Here is a 21460-nt window from a genome sequence, read left to right as displayed (position 1 = left end):
GCCTTGGCTCTTGGCATCGGTTCACAATGTAGGCAGTGGAAGGATTGAAATGCAGAGGGGACACAGGGAAAGGGAGTGAGGAAGAGGATTGATTTGAGGGTGGAGGGACAGATTTGCAAGCCCTCGATATAATTTGTTTTTTAGCTGTCAAATAAGCTCATTCAAGGCAACCGGAACAAGCCCGAAGAAGGGGGTTTTGCAGCAAGAAGCTGCAGCAAATGCAAAACACGAAGGCAGGGGGATGGGTGGCGAGTGGAGCCGCCCGGCGGGGCGAGCTGGGCTACCAGAGCGGCGGGGGCTCGGCCCGGCCCGGGGAGCGAGGGGCGGGCAGCAGGAGGGGACAAAGGCAAAAAAAAAAAAAAAAAAAAAGGGGGGGTTAGGGCTGGAGAAGGGGGCTCTGGGTCTGGTAAACACCCCCTTCCCCGCAGGCGAGACCCGTGCTTTGGGGAGAGGGGCAGCTCCTCCGCCAAACCCCGAGGGAAACGTTGAAGTAGGTTCTTGTCGGGAAGGGGGGGGGGGAGGGGGAGGAGGATATTTGATGGTGTCTTTTTTGTTTGGGTTTTGGTTTTTTTTTGTTTTTTTTTTTTTTTTTTTAAAAAAGCTCTGGTGTCACGTTTGAATTCTTTTTCTTGTTCGTAGATGTGAGCATCATTACCGAGATAATTAAGTTCCTGAATGTGGCTTTAACAGACTGCGTTTTTTCCCCATTTTGTATGTAGCTACAGGGACAAATGCACTAATAGATTTAAAAAAAAAAAAAAAAAAAGAGTGGAGAAATCCCGCTCTTGCCAGCCCTGCAAAGGGGCAGCAGCACTCCAGCCCAGCATGCCCGTTGGCTTCTGACCCAGTCCCACCAGTGTCAGGGTGTTGCTCTATTGCTGGGATCTCTGCTGTCAGAACAAATCACAGACTGGGAAGTGGCATGCGTGTGTGTGTGTGTGACTCTTTTGTCATCTTTTGTGTTTGCATCAAAATTTGCTTCATCACTGAAATTGTGTAAATATCATCAAGTTGTTTACAGGGGCGGGGGGGAGCGCTCCGGGAGGCTGCATTGCTCTGGCAGATGTCTTAATAGCAGAGATGCTGCATGTGTCTGTACGTATGCATACTATGCCATGCTCCGTGTAAAATGGGGGGGCCGTTCCTAGACCAGAAACCTGTAGTGTGCATTAAAAATAACTACAATCCTGAAGCAGAATTTGCAGTGTGCTGGTGGGGAGGATTGTGCTGGGTTTGGGGAAGCAAAACCGAAGCAGATGTATTTGGTGGCTGCCCAGCAGCCCCTCGCCACAACAGCCGTGCCCTCTCCCCTCCCCAGCATTTAGTGAAGAGCACCAAGATATGGGAATGATTAATCAACTGGCTAATAAAAAAGTATAAAACCCTGGGGACTGTGTGCTGCTAATGCCGAGGAGCTGGCTCGGAGACAGCCACCGGGAGGGACGAGCCAGCCCTCCTCTCCTTTCCTTGCCTCTCCTCTCCCCGAGCTGCTGCCACACTTGGTTCATTCCAGCTGCAGAAGCTCAGAGCCTTCCATGCGGTGGGATTTTTTTTTTTTTTTCTGGGCTGAAAAAATAAATAACAAAAAAAAAAAAATTAAAAAATCACAAGCCTGACCTGCTTTCCCCCCCCCCCCCCCCTCCTTTTTCCTCTTCATCCAGCTGAGCCGAGGACTATCCCAATCGCAAAGGGGAAGAAAAAGGGGGCAAAACCCAACCACCACCACCAACCCCCAGCACGCCCCATTCCTGCTGCCCTTTGACATGCAACCTTCCTTGGGATGGGACAAGCCGGGATGCGGCTGCGGCTTCGGAAGGACCTGGGGAAAACTGGGGATCTTTGCTCTCATGACGGTGGAAGTGAGCTCCTGGAGCCGGGTGCTGCTGCTCTCCGTGGGGCTGCTGGCTGTCTCGGTGACTGGTAAGTGTAATGGAGAAAGCTGGCAACTTTAGGAGCATTTTTCTTCCAGCTTCTTAAATCAAAGGACCCCTGTTAATCTTCTTTGGGGGGGGGGGGTGGGGGGGTGGTGGTGGGGAGAATGACACTGTGTGTGTATACACTTGTGTGTCAGCACATGCTTCCTTGTAGTGCTCAATAAGGAGTATATTTTCTTCAGACCTTTGTAGCTTTGTACAAGATAGTTTTCCCTCTGTGTCCTTTGGGAGCAACAATTTTAAGCGATGTGGTAATAAAAGGTGGCTTTGTTTCATCTCACTCCCCTTCTCTGGTGGGTCGAATCATTTGGGCAGAGTAGCTGTATGATAGGCAAGATGACTCTGAAAAATGCCATCACGGTTTCCCCTTCTGTCTTTCCCTTGCATCTTAATTCAACGTTTCGCTAGCCTAGTGTCTGCCCATAGCTGATTAAATAGATTTAGGGTGTTTTGCATGAAGATGGAAGCACTTTTCTCTTATTCCTTCTGCCTTTCAAGTTGACTATCTCTTATATTATGAGCTCTTCGGCTTCAGCATCATGTTTTTCTGTGAAGTATGCATTTATTTATTTGAAAGATAGCAAAAGACGGCTTGAATTTGGGGGGAGTTTGCGTGTGTCTCCTCCCTAGTTTCCACAACTGCCTCTGTAGCAAAAGCATATCTAAGGACTGAAGTTTATTTCTGGTGTAAACAGCAAATATTTAGGGACTGTCCTTATGTGTCTGTAGGAGGGGGAAGAGTGGGAGCGCGGCGTGTTTGGCAGCGTCTTCTTTCAACACTGTGCAGTGCCCTGATTTCCATGAGTTTCTAAGTAACGTTTGTCTTGTCTGCTGTATCTTAGACTAGAGGAATGTGTGTTTGTGTGTTGATGTGCATGAAAGCTTCTTGGCTTTTGTGTTTTGTTTTGTTTTGTGGTTTTGGTGTTTTTTGTTTTTTTTTTTTTTTGGAAAACTTTATCTGAAATGCAACACTGATTTTATAATGTAAGGCAGATTTCCTCTAAGGAGATCCAGGATAAGTATTAACTGTTCCTCCTGAGTACTCTTGCAATGGACCCGAGGAGTTTATGCTAGTTGGAAGTGTCTATTAGGAAAGGGTATAAAACCATCCAAACAACCTACAGGTCTTAATTAAGGACAAATACTTATTTTGGTGAATATTTTGCCCTTCTTTAGCAGGAGCATGTAGTCTGTACACAAGAGAAAACCATTCCAGCAGTTTCTGTTGTGCTTTTCTGGTACGAGTAGACTGATGTACAGGTACATAAATATGATTTTCTACATTAAAGGGTTTACAGCTTTTTTCATGTAAGCTATCTGTAGCTTGTTCATACCAAATCTTCCAGGTTTCTTGCTGTACCTGCTTGTTCAGTACATAATCCTTTCCACTCAGGCCCGTAGCTCCCTGCTCTCTGCATTTAGTGCTGTCTGTTCTGGATCCTTCACCCAGAGGTTGGTGCTCTGTGTTGTTTTTCTTTGTGAGCAGAAGACCTGCAAAAGCTTTGGAGACTTCAGATGTTTATTTGCATTGGAGCTAGAGGCATTAGTCAATAGCTCCTCTTCTTAAATTCAGAAATCCCAGTAATGATCATTTTGTTAAAGCAAGATACCAACTTTGAAATGAGTGGCTTAGTGCTGGATATCCAGAACACAGTGAAGGTACGGGGAGTGAATGCTCCCCCCTTTGCAGAGTGTATGGTGGTTTTAGGGTGTAATTCCAGAAAGTAAGTTTAGTCTGGGCTGGGACTTCTAGTACCTTCGCTGAGCAAACCATGAACCTCTGTAGAACAGAGTTCCTAAGAGGTTTCAGTTCCAACCTCGCCTGCTCCTAGGGTTTGTGTAGGTAGTAATAACCGAGAGTACCCATAGTGTGGCAGTAGAGCTGTATATGTAAAACTATCAGTTAGTAGTTCTGGCCGTCTTAAAAATAAAAAGGGAAAGAAATCCTACTCAATCACATCAGCTGTCCTATGTCAGTGGTCCTGTTGTCCAATAAAGTCCTGAAAAATGGCCCAAAGCGTGTGCTTTCTTCAGATGCTGCTGTGTCCAAAGGCGATTTAACAGCTTCCACTTGTGCAAAGAGCTGACCAAGCTGTAGGGAAGGTCGTGATCTGTGAGATGCTGAAGTTTATTGTGTATGTGAGGAGTAGGGGGAGAGGAAGTGGTTCACCTGGTTTCCCCTTTCAGTTTTAAGGATGCAGTAATGATTTGGTGGCGGTCAAAGAATTGAGGGCGGCACTGGATTTGTCTTCGGCTGTGAGTTCATTGTGATCTGTGCATGGCCTCTCAGAAATACCGTGCGGATGATGATGCTGAAATTGTATTTCCTGACTGTCAAAACAGGTGGGAACAGGAATTGTATTCCTTTCTGTTCCTTCCTGGGTAACTAGATATGCATCGGCACTAGAAGATGCATTTGGGCAACTTACTGGCCAGGTGTGTGTGGATATACACATATGCAGTTTCTTTTGAAGGCCTGTTACAAGGTGGTCTTGATACCATTATTTACACGCTGGGCTTTACTAGTCAGCATCTTGTTTTGTATTGCGTTACGGAAAGATGAACCGGCTTGAAACACGGTGTAATCAGTTTAAACCCATTGCAGTTTTCTTCTTTCTTGATGGAAAACAGTTTTTGGCAGACTCTGAAGAGTGGAGGTGTACGAAGCTGTTTATGAATTTTGATGTATGTGTACGTATTTATGTTGTAAATCATCCTTCTATTTTGTTCTATTGTCTTAAATCTCCCCAGGATGAAGAGCGATTTGGGGCACTTACTCTGCCAGGGAAGGAACTTCAGTGTGAAATACTCAGTGATTTGAGTGTACTTTTATTTTTAAGGGATTAAGGATGTGAGACATTAACTTGATGAAGTGACGGATAGATTTTTTTTTTTCTTTGTAGGTGGGAGGGAAGAGAATAGTCACCAGCCTGATTACATTTGATTGTGGCATATGATGAAACTACGGTATTTTATGGCAATAGCTGAGCATATTGTTTTGATCGGAGTTCTACTATCGCTGAAGCAGTGGGGATATCAGTGCTAAATGGAATGAATGATTCCCATGTATTCATTCATGTCTTGCTATTGCCTTTTGTTACTGGAAATGAGTCATTTATGGAAAACATTTAGAGGGTGTATATGTTTAGAGGGTAGAACTCTTTTGCTTGGATTCAGTCTGGCTTCTTGGTCCTTACAGAGGTTGGGGACACTGAAGGCATTGTGTTGCTGTGCCTGCCTCCTTGCCCTTGTCCCTGGGAGAGAGGATATGTGATTAGTCCACAGATTTTCAGGAGTTCACAGTGGGGGAACGTAGGTGATCCTCGGGTGGATGGGGACATGGCCCAATCCTTCCCTCGGCACATGTCTGTCTATACGCAGCCCTCAGGTTTGGCTGGAGTCTGGTGAATGTTTGTTCGTATCTCTTCACGCTGGTGTGCACACCGGTGAGTTCTCAGTGAAGAACATCCAGACTTTGGCATGCTTTCCCCCGTGGAAGTATGTGCCCGTAAGGGTGGGTAGGGAAGGCTGTGGGAAGAGGAGCCCTTGCTAGGAAGACTGTTGTGCAGATAGCTAGGACTCTACTTCAAGCCTTGGATGTCTGGATCACAATTCATGCTGTGACACCATCCGCAAGCAATTTCACTTCTGTCATCTTGTCCTTTGTATTGGTTGAGTTAATCATTTGGGGTGCAGGAGGCTTTCCTTTGCTGTACAATTCTTCATTGCCTATCAGTGATTTTGCTTGGGTTTTTTTTTCGTCATGGTTTCTCAGTGATTCTGAAGAACATCTAAGTTCCAGCTTTCCTTGCCACTGAGCTCAGCCTGTTATATCAGATACCTCGTAGGGAAATTTTGTATTCAGCTGGTTGATGGTTCCCAGCTGGGCCAGCGTGCAGTGGTACAGAGGTGGATGTCTGCTCAGCTGATCCTCAGTGGCCGCCTTCCAATTGTCTAGGAGTTTCTGTCAAAAGAAGGCGCTTGTAAAAATAGGTGCAGGGAATGTGATCCAGGCAATCTGCTGTAAATCCCAGGGGTTATGTTTTTTCCCAGGGTGGTTTAGGGCTCAGGCTGCAGCTGAGCTGTTGACCAGGTGAGCATTTGTAGTATGCCTGCTATAAAGAAAACATTTTCATATGCAGAAGTGACTGTGCCTTATTAATCTCCTTTCAGTACAAGTGAAGAATTCTTCCCCCCCTCCCCCCAGTTTGCTATTAACCACTTGCACCTGTGTTCCAGGGATTTGCAACTGCTGAATTCCTGTGGGGCGCTTGCTGCCTTGCTTTGGGTCCTGAGAGGCCAATGGTTTGTTAAGTGCCAAATTTCACAGCTGTGCTTATGTGCCTGCTAATGCCTGCCTGTCCCCACCCCCCCAGCCAACTCAAATTTGGTGTGGATCTTGCCCACGTGAAATGGTTGTTATGATGTTGAGGGTTAGACAGGTTAGGGGGAAGGTCAGGGAGCTGAATCTCCGTAACAGTGACTATGCAACATCCAGCCGTAGCAATAATGCACGTGTGGAGAGGGGCTGATGGGAGAGTCTCATCTCCAGGCTGTTTGCATCGAGTGCAGCTAAGCCCTGAGCTAGCTTCCTAAGGCTGAGACCCTCTTTGGAGGTGGCAAGGATGTATGGTTCTCTGACTAGACCAGTACTGGGTTTGGACTTGGAATTTTTTGTTAGACCGTGCAGCTAACCCTTTGACCTTCTACCGCAGCACTTAGGAGGCACGTTGTATAGATACAGCTTGTATAAAGATTCTGGGAGGAAAGCTGCAATAGGTGTCTTTGTGCCCATACTATTACAAGAGAAGTTTTACTCCATTTTTATCAAACGTATCCTGAGACACAGGGCTGGAGTAATTATTCATAGACTTTAGTGGAATTGTAACAAAGCTATATTTAGCTGAGCAGAGTTTAAAGGATACTTCTTTATGATCCTCCATGTTTCTAGGCATTGGGAGGCTCAGAAATACCATGAATAGGCCTAAATTTGAATTACCCTTTTGCCCAACAGAGAGTATAGCAAATTCAAATGTAAGGGGAAAGATGAGACTTTAAGGGCTATAAAAAGGAAATTATTAAATTGACTAACAAAGCTTCTGTGTTACTTGAATTGGTAAGTCCAGCGTTGACTTGTCAATTTGACACGTGCAGCAGCCAAAAATGTCAGGGGTAGCCTAATCACATGTGTTGGCTCTAATATCCAAATGCAGCCCCTCTGGGTGCAGATGAGTGATGGGAAGGTTAACAACATCAGGCTTTAAACTTAAAACTAGTTAAGTTTTTTTGCTCCACCCAGAAAGACTGGCCATAGGAACACGGATGACTTCATTAATCCCTGTTAACTGAGGGTTTATAGTCTAGCTCAGTATTTTAATGAAGTCTGTGTATTGCTGCTTATTGAAATGTTTCCCTTATTTGTTTTTATTTAGAACTCTATGTGCACCTAATACTTGCCACCTAGATATTAAAGTGCGTAAGTCCAGCCAATGAGTCTTGTATGGTACCATCCAATACCTTTGGTGTAAGCTCTTTCAGCATAGAGGCAAACATAGAATTAAAGGGCTTTCCTGATAAAGCACTCTCTTAACCTGTGGTAAATCCAGAGCATTGAGAGGGCTGTGGAAGTGGCAGGGAAAATAGTGCTGTTGCCTGCTGCATATCTTCTACAAGTGCCAGGTCATAGAAGCCACGTACAAGTCCTTTTCCACCACACTTTTCTACCGTGGCGCTTCAAAAGGAACATGGTCGCTGCGTGCTGCCTTTTTGTCCCTCTCTGTGCCCAAGGATGGAGGGAGATGGGAGGAAGTTTCTGTCCTGGGCAGCCTGGTCACCCTTGGGTGCCCCAGCTCCTGCCCCCAGGGCAGCCCCGGAGCTGCCTCTCGGATGGAGAGCCACTTGCTGTACTGAGTGACGTGCACAAGGCTGTTTGGGGAGTTTGTGGCAGAGCAGCAAATATGTCAGGCTTATCCATAAAATCAAGATCGCTTTTGTTGTTTTGTTTCTTAATTCTTTGCACAGGAATGTAAAGCTACTTGTGAGGCGCGTTCGGTGCAACTATAGGGTTATTTCTGAGGCCTCCTGCGGTGTGCGAGTGCCTACTTTGAGAAGTAGGTACTTTCATTGCTTTCAAAGACATCAAGGTACAGAGATTAAAAGAAGTGATAGTAGCACCCACAGTTTCTGTGTTTACACAATGTTTCTGGAGGAGTGAAGTACAGTGCAATTATGGAAATCAATGTACTTTGCTTGCAATAAACATGATGCAGTGCAGTAATCTGCAAAATATATGTGCTTCTGCCATGCTATGTAGTGGCAGACTGATCTGATAGTGGTTAATGTGTAATTGGGAAAATCCCATTGATTAAAGAAATCAAATTAACTCTGTTTCAGTCTCTTTGCTGCCATGGACACAGCCAACCAGAATGGAGACAGTATTCTGCAGGGAGTTTGCATGTAATTTTTTTATACCTCCCTTATATGAAAGTGGAGAAGAGAGTTTTGGGGTGTTTTTTTTTTCCCTACTCCTTAAATGTGACTTCACAGTGAACAGCACGGGATTGGTTTGTTCTTCGCAGTGTCGGATGCATTCCCCTGTTTCAGTCCCTTGCTGTAACGGTTGCAGTGATCTTCTAACCTTACATGGTCCAGGCATCATCACTGTAGTAATAAACTGCCTGTTTTTTGTGTCCACAGCACTTATCTGCTGGATGGAAGGAGAACTGGGACTGTGTCAGAGTCTTGGTGCTAGTAATTTGAGAGGTCAAAACAGTCGTGGGGTGGGGAGGTGTGATGATCTGTGACTTTGACTGGGAGAGGAGAAGAGTCTTGCAACTGTGAGGCCTGGAGCAGCTACGGTTGCCAGGGAGATGGGTGATAGGGGAGTAATTAAAAAAAAAAAAAAAAAACACAAAACAAAACCAAACCTTCCCCATTATTGACTGCAAAAACCTGCTTGAAAATGAATTGATGGCCTAGGTCTGGGGGAAGCAGGTATTTATGGAGCTGAAGGAAGGGGAACATGTCTTGAAGAAACACCTGTGCACCATGTGGGCTAAGTGTATTGATGGTATGGTATAGTCAGCAGCTTAGTGAGCAGTGGTCCTTACGTGAGTAATGTGGGGCAAACACACAGTTGGAGGCAGCCCTTGCCTGGAAGAGTATACGATCTGGACTATCAACAGGTAGTGGATATAATCCTTGTGTTGGAGGGTCGTGAAGACAGGCGGAGACCACAATACTGGGGGGCTTTCTGTCAGCACTGCTGGAAGTCGGCTTAAGCCAGGTTTGTCTAAGGACAATACATGAGAAAGGCGACCAGTGTCACCAGTGGATGGCTTTACCCTTGTACATCCATCAGACCGGCCGTACTAGCAGTGCTGCTGCGCAGGGCTGGTAGGCTGGAGCTGCAGCCAAGTTCCTGCAGAAGCCTGGTACCTCAACCCTCCCTGGCACGTGGGCTTCCTCCTCAGTAATTCGTGGTGACCTCAGAAGGCAGCTCTTTTTCTCCCTCTAACCAGAAGGAAGTTAACAGCATCCTAAATCCTGCTGGCAATTCTTCTTTTTCCCTTCCCTCCGTGTAAGGGGGCACTGCTGCTCCTGCTTCACGACGAGCCCCGTACGAGCAGTCTGTGCCCAAAGACATTTTGCTGTAAGAGCAGGGAAGGTAGGAGGCAGAGCCAGATGTAGGAAGGCTGGCTCAAGGTCATGCAGCAGATTGCTGGCAGAGCTAAGAGCAGACTCTAGGTCTTCTCACTCCTGTGTGTTACCGCGTGCTAAACAGCAGCACGGAAATGCCATGCTGTTGCTTCCAAGAGATGTTTTTGAGATGCTTGCTCTGCGGATGAGGTCTGAGCTATATCTGTGCTAGTGGATGCGAAGGCATTTTACAGTAGTTACACTGAAACAGAACGATTTCTCAATCCATTTATCAAAATGTCTGCAGTTCCCATTTCAAGGCAGATAAAACAACAATGAATATCAAATAAAGGTGTCTTTATCCAGAATATTTTAAAACAAAAGAAAGAGAAGATTGGTTCTTTTGGCCTCTGGCTTGCATTAGCTCTCTGGAATGTTAAATCTGTTCTGTCCTAATGAAATGTCTGTGTTTGGGTTTCATCCACCTGCCTTTGTGTCATCTACACTTATTTTGGTGTAAAGAATTTAGCTGCTTCTAAGTTGTCAGTTTAGTGGGATGTAGACCAACAGGCCATTTGACCAAACCAGGGTTACGGGGTGATAATCTGGGCCTTGTCACTGCCAGAGCCAGTTGTATCAGAAGATGCAGTAAGTAGTGAAATAGAGAAGAAAAATGAGTTAATCACCACGAGAGAATTAACCACAACTCGGGATTTTCTGGTTCAGTGATCTTCTGTTATTTGCACACTCTTTCTCTTGACTTGCAGAAGTTGTTAAAGCCCAGTTCTTGCTGTTTTCCATGGCTGTTGGGACTTAGAAATCCTTGAGGGTGTGAGCCTTAGTCATTCTGTTTCATGTCTCCATCTGTAAAATGGGGATAAGTAGAATTTTCAAAATCCTAAAATGATTTACAGATTTATTCTGCAGAGGCATCTCAGGGATGTTTGTGAAAAGCTTTTAGCAGATACAAATTGCACTGGGTTGATTAGCTACACAAGTTTTATACTCTTGGTTCTCTCCCTTGATTGCAGGGAGTGAATTCAACCATTTCATGTACAATTTGGGATTAATTGTGAATGACATTGAGGTGAAAGTTGTCTGTCTGCTACCGAGCTTCAAGAAGTGAAGTGTTCATGGCAAAAGAAGTCAGAAATACAATCAAATGCAGTTTATGTTCCAGCAAGGATTTGCACAGGTTGAACTGCTCCATCTGTAATTCGTGCTGTATCACTTGTACATTTTTTTTGTGTTTATATCCACATTTTTGCCTTTTACCAAAAGAATGCAGCACAGCTTTTAAAAGCATAGTGTACTCCAATATAGATGGGAAGGTAGGTGACTTGTAGCAGACTAAGGATTTGCTAGAAGCATCAGGGAATTGGATCCTGGTCGTTAGCAAAACCAGGTTACTGGCAGGCACGATGGTCTGGACCATCAGATTTTAACCTGCTACAGACTCTTTGGCTTTGAAGCAGTTGCGTAAATTGTGTGAGCCCTAGCTTCTTGTCTACAGGCTGGAAAAAGAGTGTTCTCTAATGTATTATGAAGGTGAATGTCTCAAGGATGGCAGAGATCAAATAGAGAACTTGTTTCCTAATTATGGTGCCTGTTACTTATCAGTGGTTTAGCAATTTCCTTTTTTTTTTTTTTGTTAAACCAGTGAAAACAGTTTGAAATACTATACTTTTTTTTTTTTTTTTTTTTTTTTTTTTTTAATGGTGTCTATTTCATTGCCTTTGGAGCCAGAGGGCCTGAGGTAGAGCTTATTGCCTGGAAGAGTAGGGTGAGTGGGTTTCCTTAACATCTTAGTTGGCTTTTCAGTCACAGAAATTTTGCTAAGAACTTCACAGCTGGGACTGATGTGCTCTTGTGTAATTGCTTACACGTTGTTACCATTCTCCCCTTGCTCTGATTTTGTGACCAGTGTATATGTCTGTGTTCCCAAACTGTTGAAATCTAGTCACATGTGAGGAGGACTCTTTCACCATTCTCCTAGCTGAAATGAGCCGTGCTAGCTGGCAATTTAAGCATCTTTCAGAAAAGCTGGTCTTGGAGCTTGAAAATGTGAGGATGTCCTGGTCCCCTGTTCTCCAGTCCTGCCTCCTTCATGTTTCTGTAACTCCATTATTGTCAGCAGGATTCTTCCCTCTTCTCACTGCTGCAGGGCAAAGGAGGATCTGGTCCTTTGTTAGACAGACCCTTGATCTGACATTGAGCAGTTAAAGGCAAGTTGGAGGTACAGAAAATGGAAGCTCATTTCTTCTGTAACAAAGGCACAATTCAATGTTCCTTTCCCATTTGATACACCGAATAATAGTATCAAGAAAAATATATTTCCTCCCAGAAAGGATATCTCCTTCAGAAGGATAATGATGCCTGGTGCTTTCCCAAAGCCAATGCCATTTTTAAAGATGCTACTTGCATCATGCAGCATATTGTTTATATCTCTCTATTGTTGTTTTGTCTCCATTAGGGAAAGGTTAGGCACTGACTGGGGACACTGGACATCTGTCAGCAACCATCCTGGGATGTTTTCATTAAAGTTAAGCACCAGTAAGAGAAGGACTCAGTGTGTTAATATTAAAATGATGTCCACCTGCTGAAATAATAAGCATTTGAAGGATAGGGATTTTGTCCCTGGTGGTGTTGGGGCTTTATTTCTCATGTTGGGTTTAGCATGCCCTGTCTGAAGGCAGCAGTCCTGGAATGGTCAAAGAGGGAGGATGTGTTGCTCACATGCTGACCCCTCTGTGGGGTTACCCCTTCTTCTGAGGGCTCCAGTTCCCGATCCATAGGCTGTGGTGTGGTCAACAAGTCGTGTAGCTCTGCAAAGGATGCTAAAACAGCTCTATTGGAATTTCTGTACTGTGGTAGGGTGCTTTAATGAAAACGCATTAAAGAAAAAAAAAAAACTGTTGGGGGTTCATGTGCTGAGGAAATGACGTGTGGAATGGTTCCCACGCTGTAGGTCATGTCTTGCTTAAGGTCTAGAGCTAAAGCACAGTGAAACCATTCTGGCTTTGAGTGAAGTTCTTAGGTCTTGATCATGAAGATAGATAATCTATCTTGATATGGGTGTATCATAGAGCAAGGTATTTTCTTTGAGTAGCAGATACAGTGCTGATTTCTTTACCTTGGCACGATTTAAGATGTAAGAGACAACCCTGCAAGGCCTGTGCTGTTACCTTTTCATAAAGAGCTGAATCAGTTCTACCTGAAAGAAGTAATTTTAAGAGAAGCAAGTTAATTTCACTGGATTTAAAGTGCTCCAGAAAATAATGTTTTATGGGAGGGTCTGTCATTTGTTCCTACTAAGTGTTGTGACAGTCTTAAATTAGAGAACAAATTATGACCTTCTTTTTCCTGGGAATTTGACACAGGGGAGTTTTTTTTTTCCCTTTCTTTTCCATGAGTGCAGTTAGCAAATGTGACTTTTTACAAAAAATACCCAGTTTGAACCTACAAGTCGATTCAATTCACCCCTTGTTAACTCTTTGATTGAGAGCTATGTAGATTGAAAAAGAAAGGTATTGATCTGCGTTTGGGATTGAAAAGTAAGATTAAATAGAATATATCTGACAGTGAAAATGAGATTTTAAATGAATGGAGGAGGTGAAAGAAAAATAAAATAGTACAATATAATGTTAATGGTAATGGAAAGAAGTTCTGAGTTTCTTCGTTAGTTATACATAGGTGGCAGTTGCAGGGTACGGAAATTGTATGGAAATAGCTTGGACTTTACTTATGAGTTAGATTGATCCACTGCAGCTAGTGGGAGTATTTGTGTACAAGTCACGGCAGATTGGTATCTAGGACAAGAATTTTTCTGAATTGGATCAGAGCAGGATAAAAATAAGCTTGGTTTTGTACTATCAGAACATCAGTTGACAAGATTGTTTGGACAGAAGAACATTTATTGTTAGAAGAGAGCTGATAGTTTTCAATGAAGAATTTAATATTTGCTCTTGTATATGTGTGAAATTCATGTGTAAAAGGACTGAAAATTTAAATGTAGTAGGAATGTTTCACCTTTTTCTACAGCTATTTATTGTTTTTGTAGCTTTTTGATACAAAGTAGGTACATTTTTGTACCTATTTACTGTTTAGGGCATGTGATGTTGCCTTTATTTTGTTGTCCCATTGGGTGAAGTGAGTTGTTAACTTTCCTGTTACTGTCAACTTGTGGTGACTTTCACTGATTGCTCAAGGTGACAAGTAGGCATTAGGTAATAAATATCAAGTGCAGCAATACTTAAAGGAAGTGAATGTGAAAGTGCTGTTAACGGAATCAAGTAAAAATTGGATTTATATCCTAACAAAAATTCCCAGGAGAAATTGCCTTCTGTTTGCCTCTTTTTGTAATTCAAATATGATAATACAAGTGCAAGCTGTTATAATATAAATGCCTGGCAGAGTGTTTTGTTGGAAGATCTCAAAGCACTCATAAACCCACAGTACATTTCTCTTCGGAGAGTGTCGTGAAATGAGAATTGTGGTAGAAGAGTGAAAAGCTTTTAATAAGTGGAGTCCCTGTTTACTCAAGATGGTTGGTTTGTTTGCCTTTTTTTTTTTCTAATATCTGAAGGTATAAGAATCTGATCACTGTAGTGACAGCTAGTTTGCTGCTTGTGGCATTGGCTGAATATTTGAAGTCAGTTCTTCTGTCCTCTTCTACAGAACTTCTCAGTCTCTCTGTACTGATCCTTAAGAGCTAAAAAGGGACAGTGGTCTCCCTGCAAGGACAGTATGTAGTAGACTTGTGTAACTTCTGTGCTTTCCATGTAGTTACAAATGCGTGAAAATATAACCAGATTAATCGACTCATGTTTAAATATATAAGCTAGCAACTGAAATGTGGGGAGTGGAAAAAAAATGCTCACAACTACTTCTGAGCTGAGGGCAGACATTTCTAAAGAAGCTCTATCCACTGTGTTCTCTTTAAACTGTTAGTTCTCCATCCGAGTAATGATGAAATTGTTAATGTTGTGAGTATTTCAAGGACTGAGGTCTTCTAAATTATTAGCGAGATGAGATTTGTAGCTGGGTCAGAGATCTCTCTTGGGGCGAGTTCCATTCTCCCTGGCCTTGAGGGAACATTGAACTTTATAGATGGACACGCAGCTTCATAACTAATAATGGCAAATGAAATTGCAGCCACTTTTGAGTCTTTTCATGATGACATCTATTTGGTAACAGGGCGAATGGAGACTAATAATGAAAATTTATCATGAGGAAATCTTTGAATTAGGCCTGCACTGTGATTTGTGAGATGGATTTCACCTTGAACCTCATTTCACCTTTGTTACTTCTTTTTGAGATAAAGGAGTCCTAACACCTGAGATGAAAATGAGTTAGTTTGAGCACAATGGATAAGCCATTTAAATGCAAATATTCTTTTACTGGAAAATATTTGAAATACAAAATGAAAAATTTGTTTTGGAGATAATAATTAACACCTTGTAAATGAGACTGAGTAAAAATACTGCTTATGAGTGGTGTCTGTTTGCAGGGGTTTGTACAAATTAAATTAGCTTCCCTTTTCTGAATTTTTGTTTCAGTTCTGAGTTGAGATGAACTGCTGGGTGAAACAGCGAACTTGTGGGAGATGGATGAGGTGTAAGGTTCATAAGATTTACATATCAGGAATCACAGATCTTGCAGAAAATCATGCCTGCCCTGCATCATTTTTATAGATATCTGGACTGGAGATGGGGAAAAATTAAATCCTCGCTGTTTTTGTTTTACAGAGGCAAAGAGAAAATAAGAGTAAAATTTTAAGAAGCTTTTGAATCATCCTGAACACTTTAGTTGAATCTTGGACTCCTAGGCCAAGATTTAGAAAGATGGGTTTTTAGGCTAGCTGTTCAGGTTTTTAGGCTAGCTTTCAGGTAAGAAGTGTGCAAGCTTGAATGGTGTTGCAAGGCCATTCTCCTCTTAGCGGAGTAGGATACAACACTCCTGGCTCGCTTCAAAATGTGGTGTATAAGCTCTTGGAGAGAGACTGACGGTGGGATTCAGTTAAAGCATATTGGGGCAACTGAGAACTCATGAAAGGAAGTCACAGGAAAACCCAGCGAGGCTGTTACTCACACCAGAAACAGCATGGGAAGAATATGCATTAATTGGTTAATGCTTGTGAAGGGCTTTGAAGATGGAAATAGCTATATAAGTGCTTGGTATTATTATTATGCTGACAATGGCTATGTGGAAGAGTCGTAGCGCTAAGGGAGCAGTCAAAATTGATTAAGAGACAATTTTGAAAGAGAAAGTTTTGAAGGGAGAAAATTACATCCCTTGAGAAGAGGCCATTCTGGCTGAATATTGGGATAACTGTGTTACTTCGCCGAGCTGAGCAAATGATATCAAGTAATAGATGGTCTGCACAAGATTCCTAGTTTCATCGGGAATTATGCAGCTGTGAACTTTTGCAGATAATTACTGTTCTTTAGGTTGTTAATGAGTGGCTGCTGGAGAGGGGTGGAATTGTTGCAAGCATTATGAAACCCAGTTCAGGCTTGTTTGGGGTGTGAAGGTCACAGTGTTTGGTTTGAAACCTGATTCATGAAATCTAGTTTCACTAAGAACAATTGGAAAACCTTGGAGTTTCTGGATTATAAATCACAAAAGCTTTAGTGTATGTGTAGGCAATTCCAATGGAATTTACAGCAGACATGAGAAAGAGTTGTTAAGACTTCATATAAAATGTTGAGGAACCTTTACTGAGAATGACTGGAGTGGTCTGATGTCCTTTGCACAGGAGGAATTCAAACTGAGATGATTTGAGGTTGGCAGGGGGATGATCAGAGTAATGGAGGGTGTATCTTAGAGTGGATGTATCTTAGCACAGGGTTATGTAGCCTGACAAACGGTTGCAAGGGGATTTAATTATTATCTATAAATACATTGAGGCCAGGTAAAAAACAAAACAGGGAGAAGGACTATTTAAGCTAACAGAAAATGTTGGTATGGAAACAAATAGGCATAAACTGGTCATGAAGTAATTTTAGCTTGGAAATTAGAGTAATGTTTATAATCACCAAAGCAGTAAGGCTCTAACGCAAATCTTCCAGTGTCAAGCACAGGACAGAAAAGCAAACATATTTATAAATGGGATTATATGGTGTGATTGCCAAGCCTGGAAGGAGATAGTATGTAATAACCAGTAGTTCTTTAGCTTTAACTTTTTATCTCTCTCTCTGTGTACATATACACATGAACAACATCCAGATACATGCTTTATAGTCCAATTTGTAGTCACTTGATGTAGCTCTGCGTTTTTATAACTGATTACTATAATAGTGAATGCAATTATGGAGAACAAATTCAAGAAAATTGAACTGGTGAAGAATACTCAATTTTATTTGCTGGAGAGTTTGAGCACAGGCCCAGCTGTCGATCACCGTGTTTAAAGCTCAGCAAACTTAAGTTGGACTCAAGAACATTTACCTTTAGTTGTTTTTGCATCTTGTCCAACCTGTTTGAAGCAGTCACCCTGTAATGCTTGTCTGAAAGTCTCAACTGTTTTCTCTGTCAGACGGGAAGCAGTGAGACCAATCCTTTCTTACTAAGATTTTTGTGTGCCTTCTGTTTCATGAAGTCTTACTTGGTGTGAAAAATTTTAACCTCTGAACACTTTTAAGGAACTGGAGGAATCAAAGCCTCAAACATTCTGGACACAGAAAGCATCAAAGACAAGTTGTGGCCTTTGTGATTAGTCTAAGGAATGCTGCCCAGGCAAGAATGGAGTGCCTGGAAGGGTGCAGGGCTCTGCTTCCTTGCTGCTGTAGTGCCAAATTCCTTTGATAAGCCTCAAAAACGAATGATAAGCTAAAGACTGGACAGGTACCCAAGAAATAAAAAACTGAGGAAGAAGTATTAAAGGTGGTAGGAGGGAGCAAGTCTCTCATGGAAATGAGTTCCTGGAATACTTGCTCGTTTTTGTCTAATATGCTAATCAGCAGATAAGATGAACTTAAAAGTGATAGGAAACTGCTCAATGTGCACCCACCCCCTAAGATAACGGGACCTGAGAACACGGGAACCTGGGTGGTAAAGTGGACTTCTTTCTTCTTTTCTCTTTTCCTTTTATTTCCTTTCTTTTGTTTCTTAACAGATTTATCAATGAGAGACCGCGTTGCTTACTATCCTTTTCCAAGTTTAAGTTGTTTCTGCCACAAGTAAAACATTTTAACCGGTTGTTTGGTGTTGTTCCACCTTAATTTAACCCGAGGGGATCACAGAATCTTTGACTCCCTCAGCTCCCAGTCTAGGTTGTGACAACACTGATATCAGTGATCACAAGAGATGTTACTTTAAGTTTCTGCTAGAGATTATCAGTATTAAAACATGTACTTAATGCACCCAGTAAAACTGTTGGATACAGAGTAAGAGCAGACCCAGTGCAGTTCATGGTGAACTGAAGCAGGAATTGTCCAAGGTTAATCAATGGCATGCTGGAGAAGCTGTGAACTGCTGAACCAAAGTGTTCAGCTGTGCTTAAAGGACAAGATCGTGCTTTTTTGCATTCTTTGAATGTGACTTTACTCATGTGTCTTGGTATTTTTGCAGTCTACCTCTAAGGTATACTAGCATCAGTGCTACCTTGACAGGGGAATAGCAGAAGTGTGTCTTTGACTTAGTGAATTACATTTGCCATGGCAATGCATACAGTGACTTCTGCGTTTATCCCAGCAACCTGTAAGAAACGAAGGTCTGGGATCTTGTCTGCTCACAGATCCGTGGGGGTCTGCGGGTGGTTTTCAAAGGATTGCATCCCTAATGACTAGATAGCAGAGGGGACCTCGAAGTCCTTCAGAACAGTGCAAGCCAAATGAGATTGAAACTGCTGATCAACTGGTTGAGTCATTTTTGTGTTGCTGTAAACAACTGGTCCAAGGAGCACAGTAGTTGTGTTGAGCCCTTTCGTACCTGTTTTGCCTGGCAGAGCGTGGTAGCTGGGGGAGAAGAGGGCAGAATGCTTCCATGTGCTGAATGACAGAAGTATTGCCGGGTGATGCCATGAAATCTCTCTCTCTCCCTAGCACAGAAAATTTCTTCTCCTCATTCCAGCAGGTGTTACAAGAATAAACTCTGCTTTTAAGTGGATCTGACTAATGCACTCTAGAATATTCTGGTTAAGATCTGTTGCAGGTAAGTGGTGAGCAGCCTGTCAGACAAAGGGATAGACACCATTCCTATCTGATTATTTCTATAAATGCTTGCTCACTTATCTGCTCTTCGTATTAATGATTCATCATGGCTCTAACCTTTATTCTGAGTTTTCAATTATTAGTGTTTAAAAAGCATCCCGTACTTCTAGTCCTGGAGGTGGCTAATATTGTGTCATCTAGATAAAACACTTGATTCCAAGCAGATGGATGAGAGTTGCTCTGTTCCTGTGTCTAGTGCTAGAGAGAAGAGGCCCCGTCCTGTGCCCGGGACATGTGTGGAAGCACCTGCAGCCTCTGGCTTTGCTTAAAACATTGCTGTTGGGCTTATCTCAGAGCCCTGTTGATAAGAAGCCCTAGGCCAAAATTCAGGTTCAAATTATATATTCTTGCTAAGAATAGTTACCCCTGCTTGCTTCAGTGGGGGGGTATCACTTCTCTTTCCTTGTGTTTCCTGCTGCCTTTTCCAGACCGCTTTCCTTGGCCTCCTGCAATGCCCAGTATTCAGCAAAAAATCCCAGACAATTGGTGTTGCTGAATACCCAAGGCATGAACGTTGTGAAGGGAAGGAGGGAAATGAGTTGTGACTCTTAGTGAAGCCACATAGTAGAAAGCTAGCTTGTCTGCAGTATTGCCAAACTCTATTAACTAGTTGTTTGGCGTGCAAATAAATTTGTATGCACGTATGAAATCAAGGGGTTTTTCCTCCCTTCCTTTTTCTTAAGGCTGCCCTGTAACGAAGCTGCAGTCGAGCTGTTGCATGTGTGCCTTTGCCTAGCAACTGCACCTAGCAACGTCACGGCATCGCCGTGGCCCTGGCGTTGGGATGGAGCCGCTGGCTGTCAGCGAGCTGGTTAGAATGGCAATTTGTGATGAACGATACTGGAGCCTCTTTCCAGGAGGCTTGCAAAGCCTTGTTCTTAATTTCTTGACCTTCAGACTTCCTTGAATACCTAGACAGGCAGCTTTCTGCTGCTGCCCTGCAAAAATCCAGTGAACTGAGAGTTGTCTGGTAGCTGAACCTATATATGGTGTGCTGGGCTTTGAAACGTTTTTCATTAGTCTTTCAGCCAAGTTATATTGCCAGGTCATATTGCACATGGGGTGGGGTCAATGATGTTTAAGTGAACAATGCCTGTGACACAGCCTATGCACCGTAATTTCAAGCAAATCTGAGGCTGCTATGTGTAACGTTCTTCTGCAGTAACAGAGGGGCAAGACTTAAAATATTTAACACCTGCACTAGGAATTGGATCTGCATCCCTTAAAAGCAGCTCTGGGGCAGAAACCTGAGCCTATGCTTGAAGCATAGCTTGCTGTGGCTGCCTAATTTGTTTTGGAAATGTTTAAAGTTCTTGCCTCCTCATAGGGTATTCAACTTGGACGGGTTTATGTTTGATTGGGGTTTTCAAAATTTTAATGCGTGAGCTATTCCAGCCAAGGTTCCTTAGAGCCCCATTAAGATAAGAAGCTGACAGTAACTTGTGAAGTGCAGTGGAAGCATCGATGTCCTTCGTTCCAGTGCAAACAAAGGATATGAAATGAAGTACTGCTTGTCAGTGTTATTGTAGGACAGATGTGCATGTAGTTAGAACAGGGTGCAGCCAGGAACCGGGGCAGCACAAGCTAAATTGGCTGGTTTGGCCCACCTGGTGAAAGCTTACAGCAGTGGGTGTTGGGCTCTAGCAAATGTGTGAATCTTGAACATGGCTGGATATATATATTGGACAGATGAAAGTCTCTCTCTTGCTGACAGCTCTGAGTGCATTGTTAGAGCAAGACTCCTGCCTGCACAAGGTGTGGTTTTTTTTTTTTTTTCTTTTTACTCTTGTCAACTGTGAAGTAAGTCACCAGGTATTTTTTATGCTCACCTGAGATGGTGTGGTCAATTCATGCTAAAGAATGCCGAGGGGGAGGGACAGAAGCAAGGCCCTTCTGTAACCAGGCTTGTCTCTGGCACGGGTTTGCAGTCTGCAGGGCACGTTCGTGCTGTGTAGCGCAGTAAGGCGTGCGAGGTTCTCCCCGCGGTGCTGCTCTTTGCTCTGGAGGGGCAGCCGGGATGCTGTTGGGGTGCAGCTGTGATACCGCTGGGCTGTGTTCGGGCTGCGCTTGGGGATGATGTTCTGGATACCACTGCTGGCTCAGACCTCCCTGCTGCTGGCGAAGATTGACCCCCCGCAGGCTCAGCAGCTTGGCTGCAGCTCGGGATGTACGTCCTGTTGGGACTGTCTGACTGACTCCACGGCGCTTTGGTTGCACTAGCCTGGGACGAGTTACAGGCGAGGTGCTTTAGTCTGGCTTGACGTAGGCTCCAGAGCTTTCTGTACTTGCTGTGAAAGATTTGTATTGAAGTGGAGCTCAACAGCTGAACTTGATGTGTGTCGTGAGGTCGGTGCAGCTCTTTTCCAGGTGCTTCTTTCGGATTTGAGGAAGTGAACAACATGCTAGTTTTCTCCAGGATCAGAGCGGGGCATCATCATCCTTTTGCAGAGAAAGCACAGCCTGGAGGTGTTGGGAGGTGTGAGATATTCCTGATTCTGCTTGTGTTCAGTACTACCTGCACATGCTTCATGTAGCCGTGCCACAGCCTTTGGATTTACGTAATGTTTACTGTATGGGATAGAATGAGAAGAAACAGAACTTCACTTTACAGGAGGAATCTTATTCTTGAATCCCCTACTCCGGTTTTGCTAATGAGACAGATCTTCGCTAGTAACTGTG

General features: G+C 43.4%; 1 protein-coding gene across 3 annotated transcripts in view; it reads left to right on the top strand.

Moving 5' to 3' along the window:
- The first annotated feature begins 445 nt into the window (after positions 1–445).
- CSMD2 (CUB and Sushi multiple domains 2) overlaps positions 446–21460 on the top strand; it is a 314323-nt gene continuing 293308 nt past the window's right edge. Inside the window, exons 1-2 of one of the 3 annotated variants that reach the window (XM_042793853.1) lie at positions 446–490; positions 1662–1920. In XM_042793853.1, coding sequence (XP_042649787.1) covers positions 1764–1920 — 157 coding nt within the window. In that variant the 5' untranslated portion in view covers positions 446–490; positions 1662–1763. Of the gene's footprint in view, positions 491–1461; positions 1541–1661; positions 1921–21460 lie in introns of those variants that run through there. The other 2 variants (XM_042793851.1, XM_042793852.1) reach the window with 2 other exon arrangements.

Source organism: Tyto alba, unplaced genomic scaffold (assembly GCF_018691265.1).
Source record: "Tyto alba isolate M040663 unplaced genomic scaffold, T.alba_DEE_v4.0 Super-Scaffold_20, whole genome shotgun sequence".
Lineage (NCBI taxonomy): Eukaryota > Metazoa > Chordata > Aves > Strigiformes > Tytonidae > Tyto > Tyto alba.
Note: the sequence above shows the minus strand (reverse complement) of the source record. Positions and strands in the feature narration are given on the sequence as shown.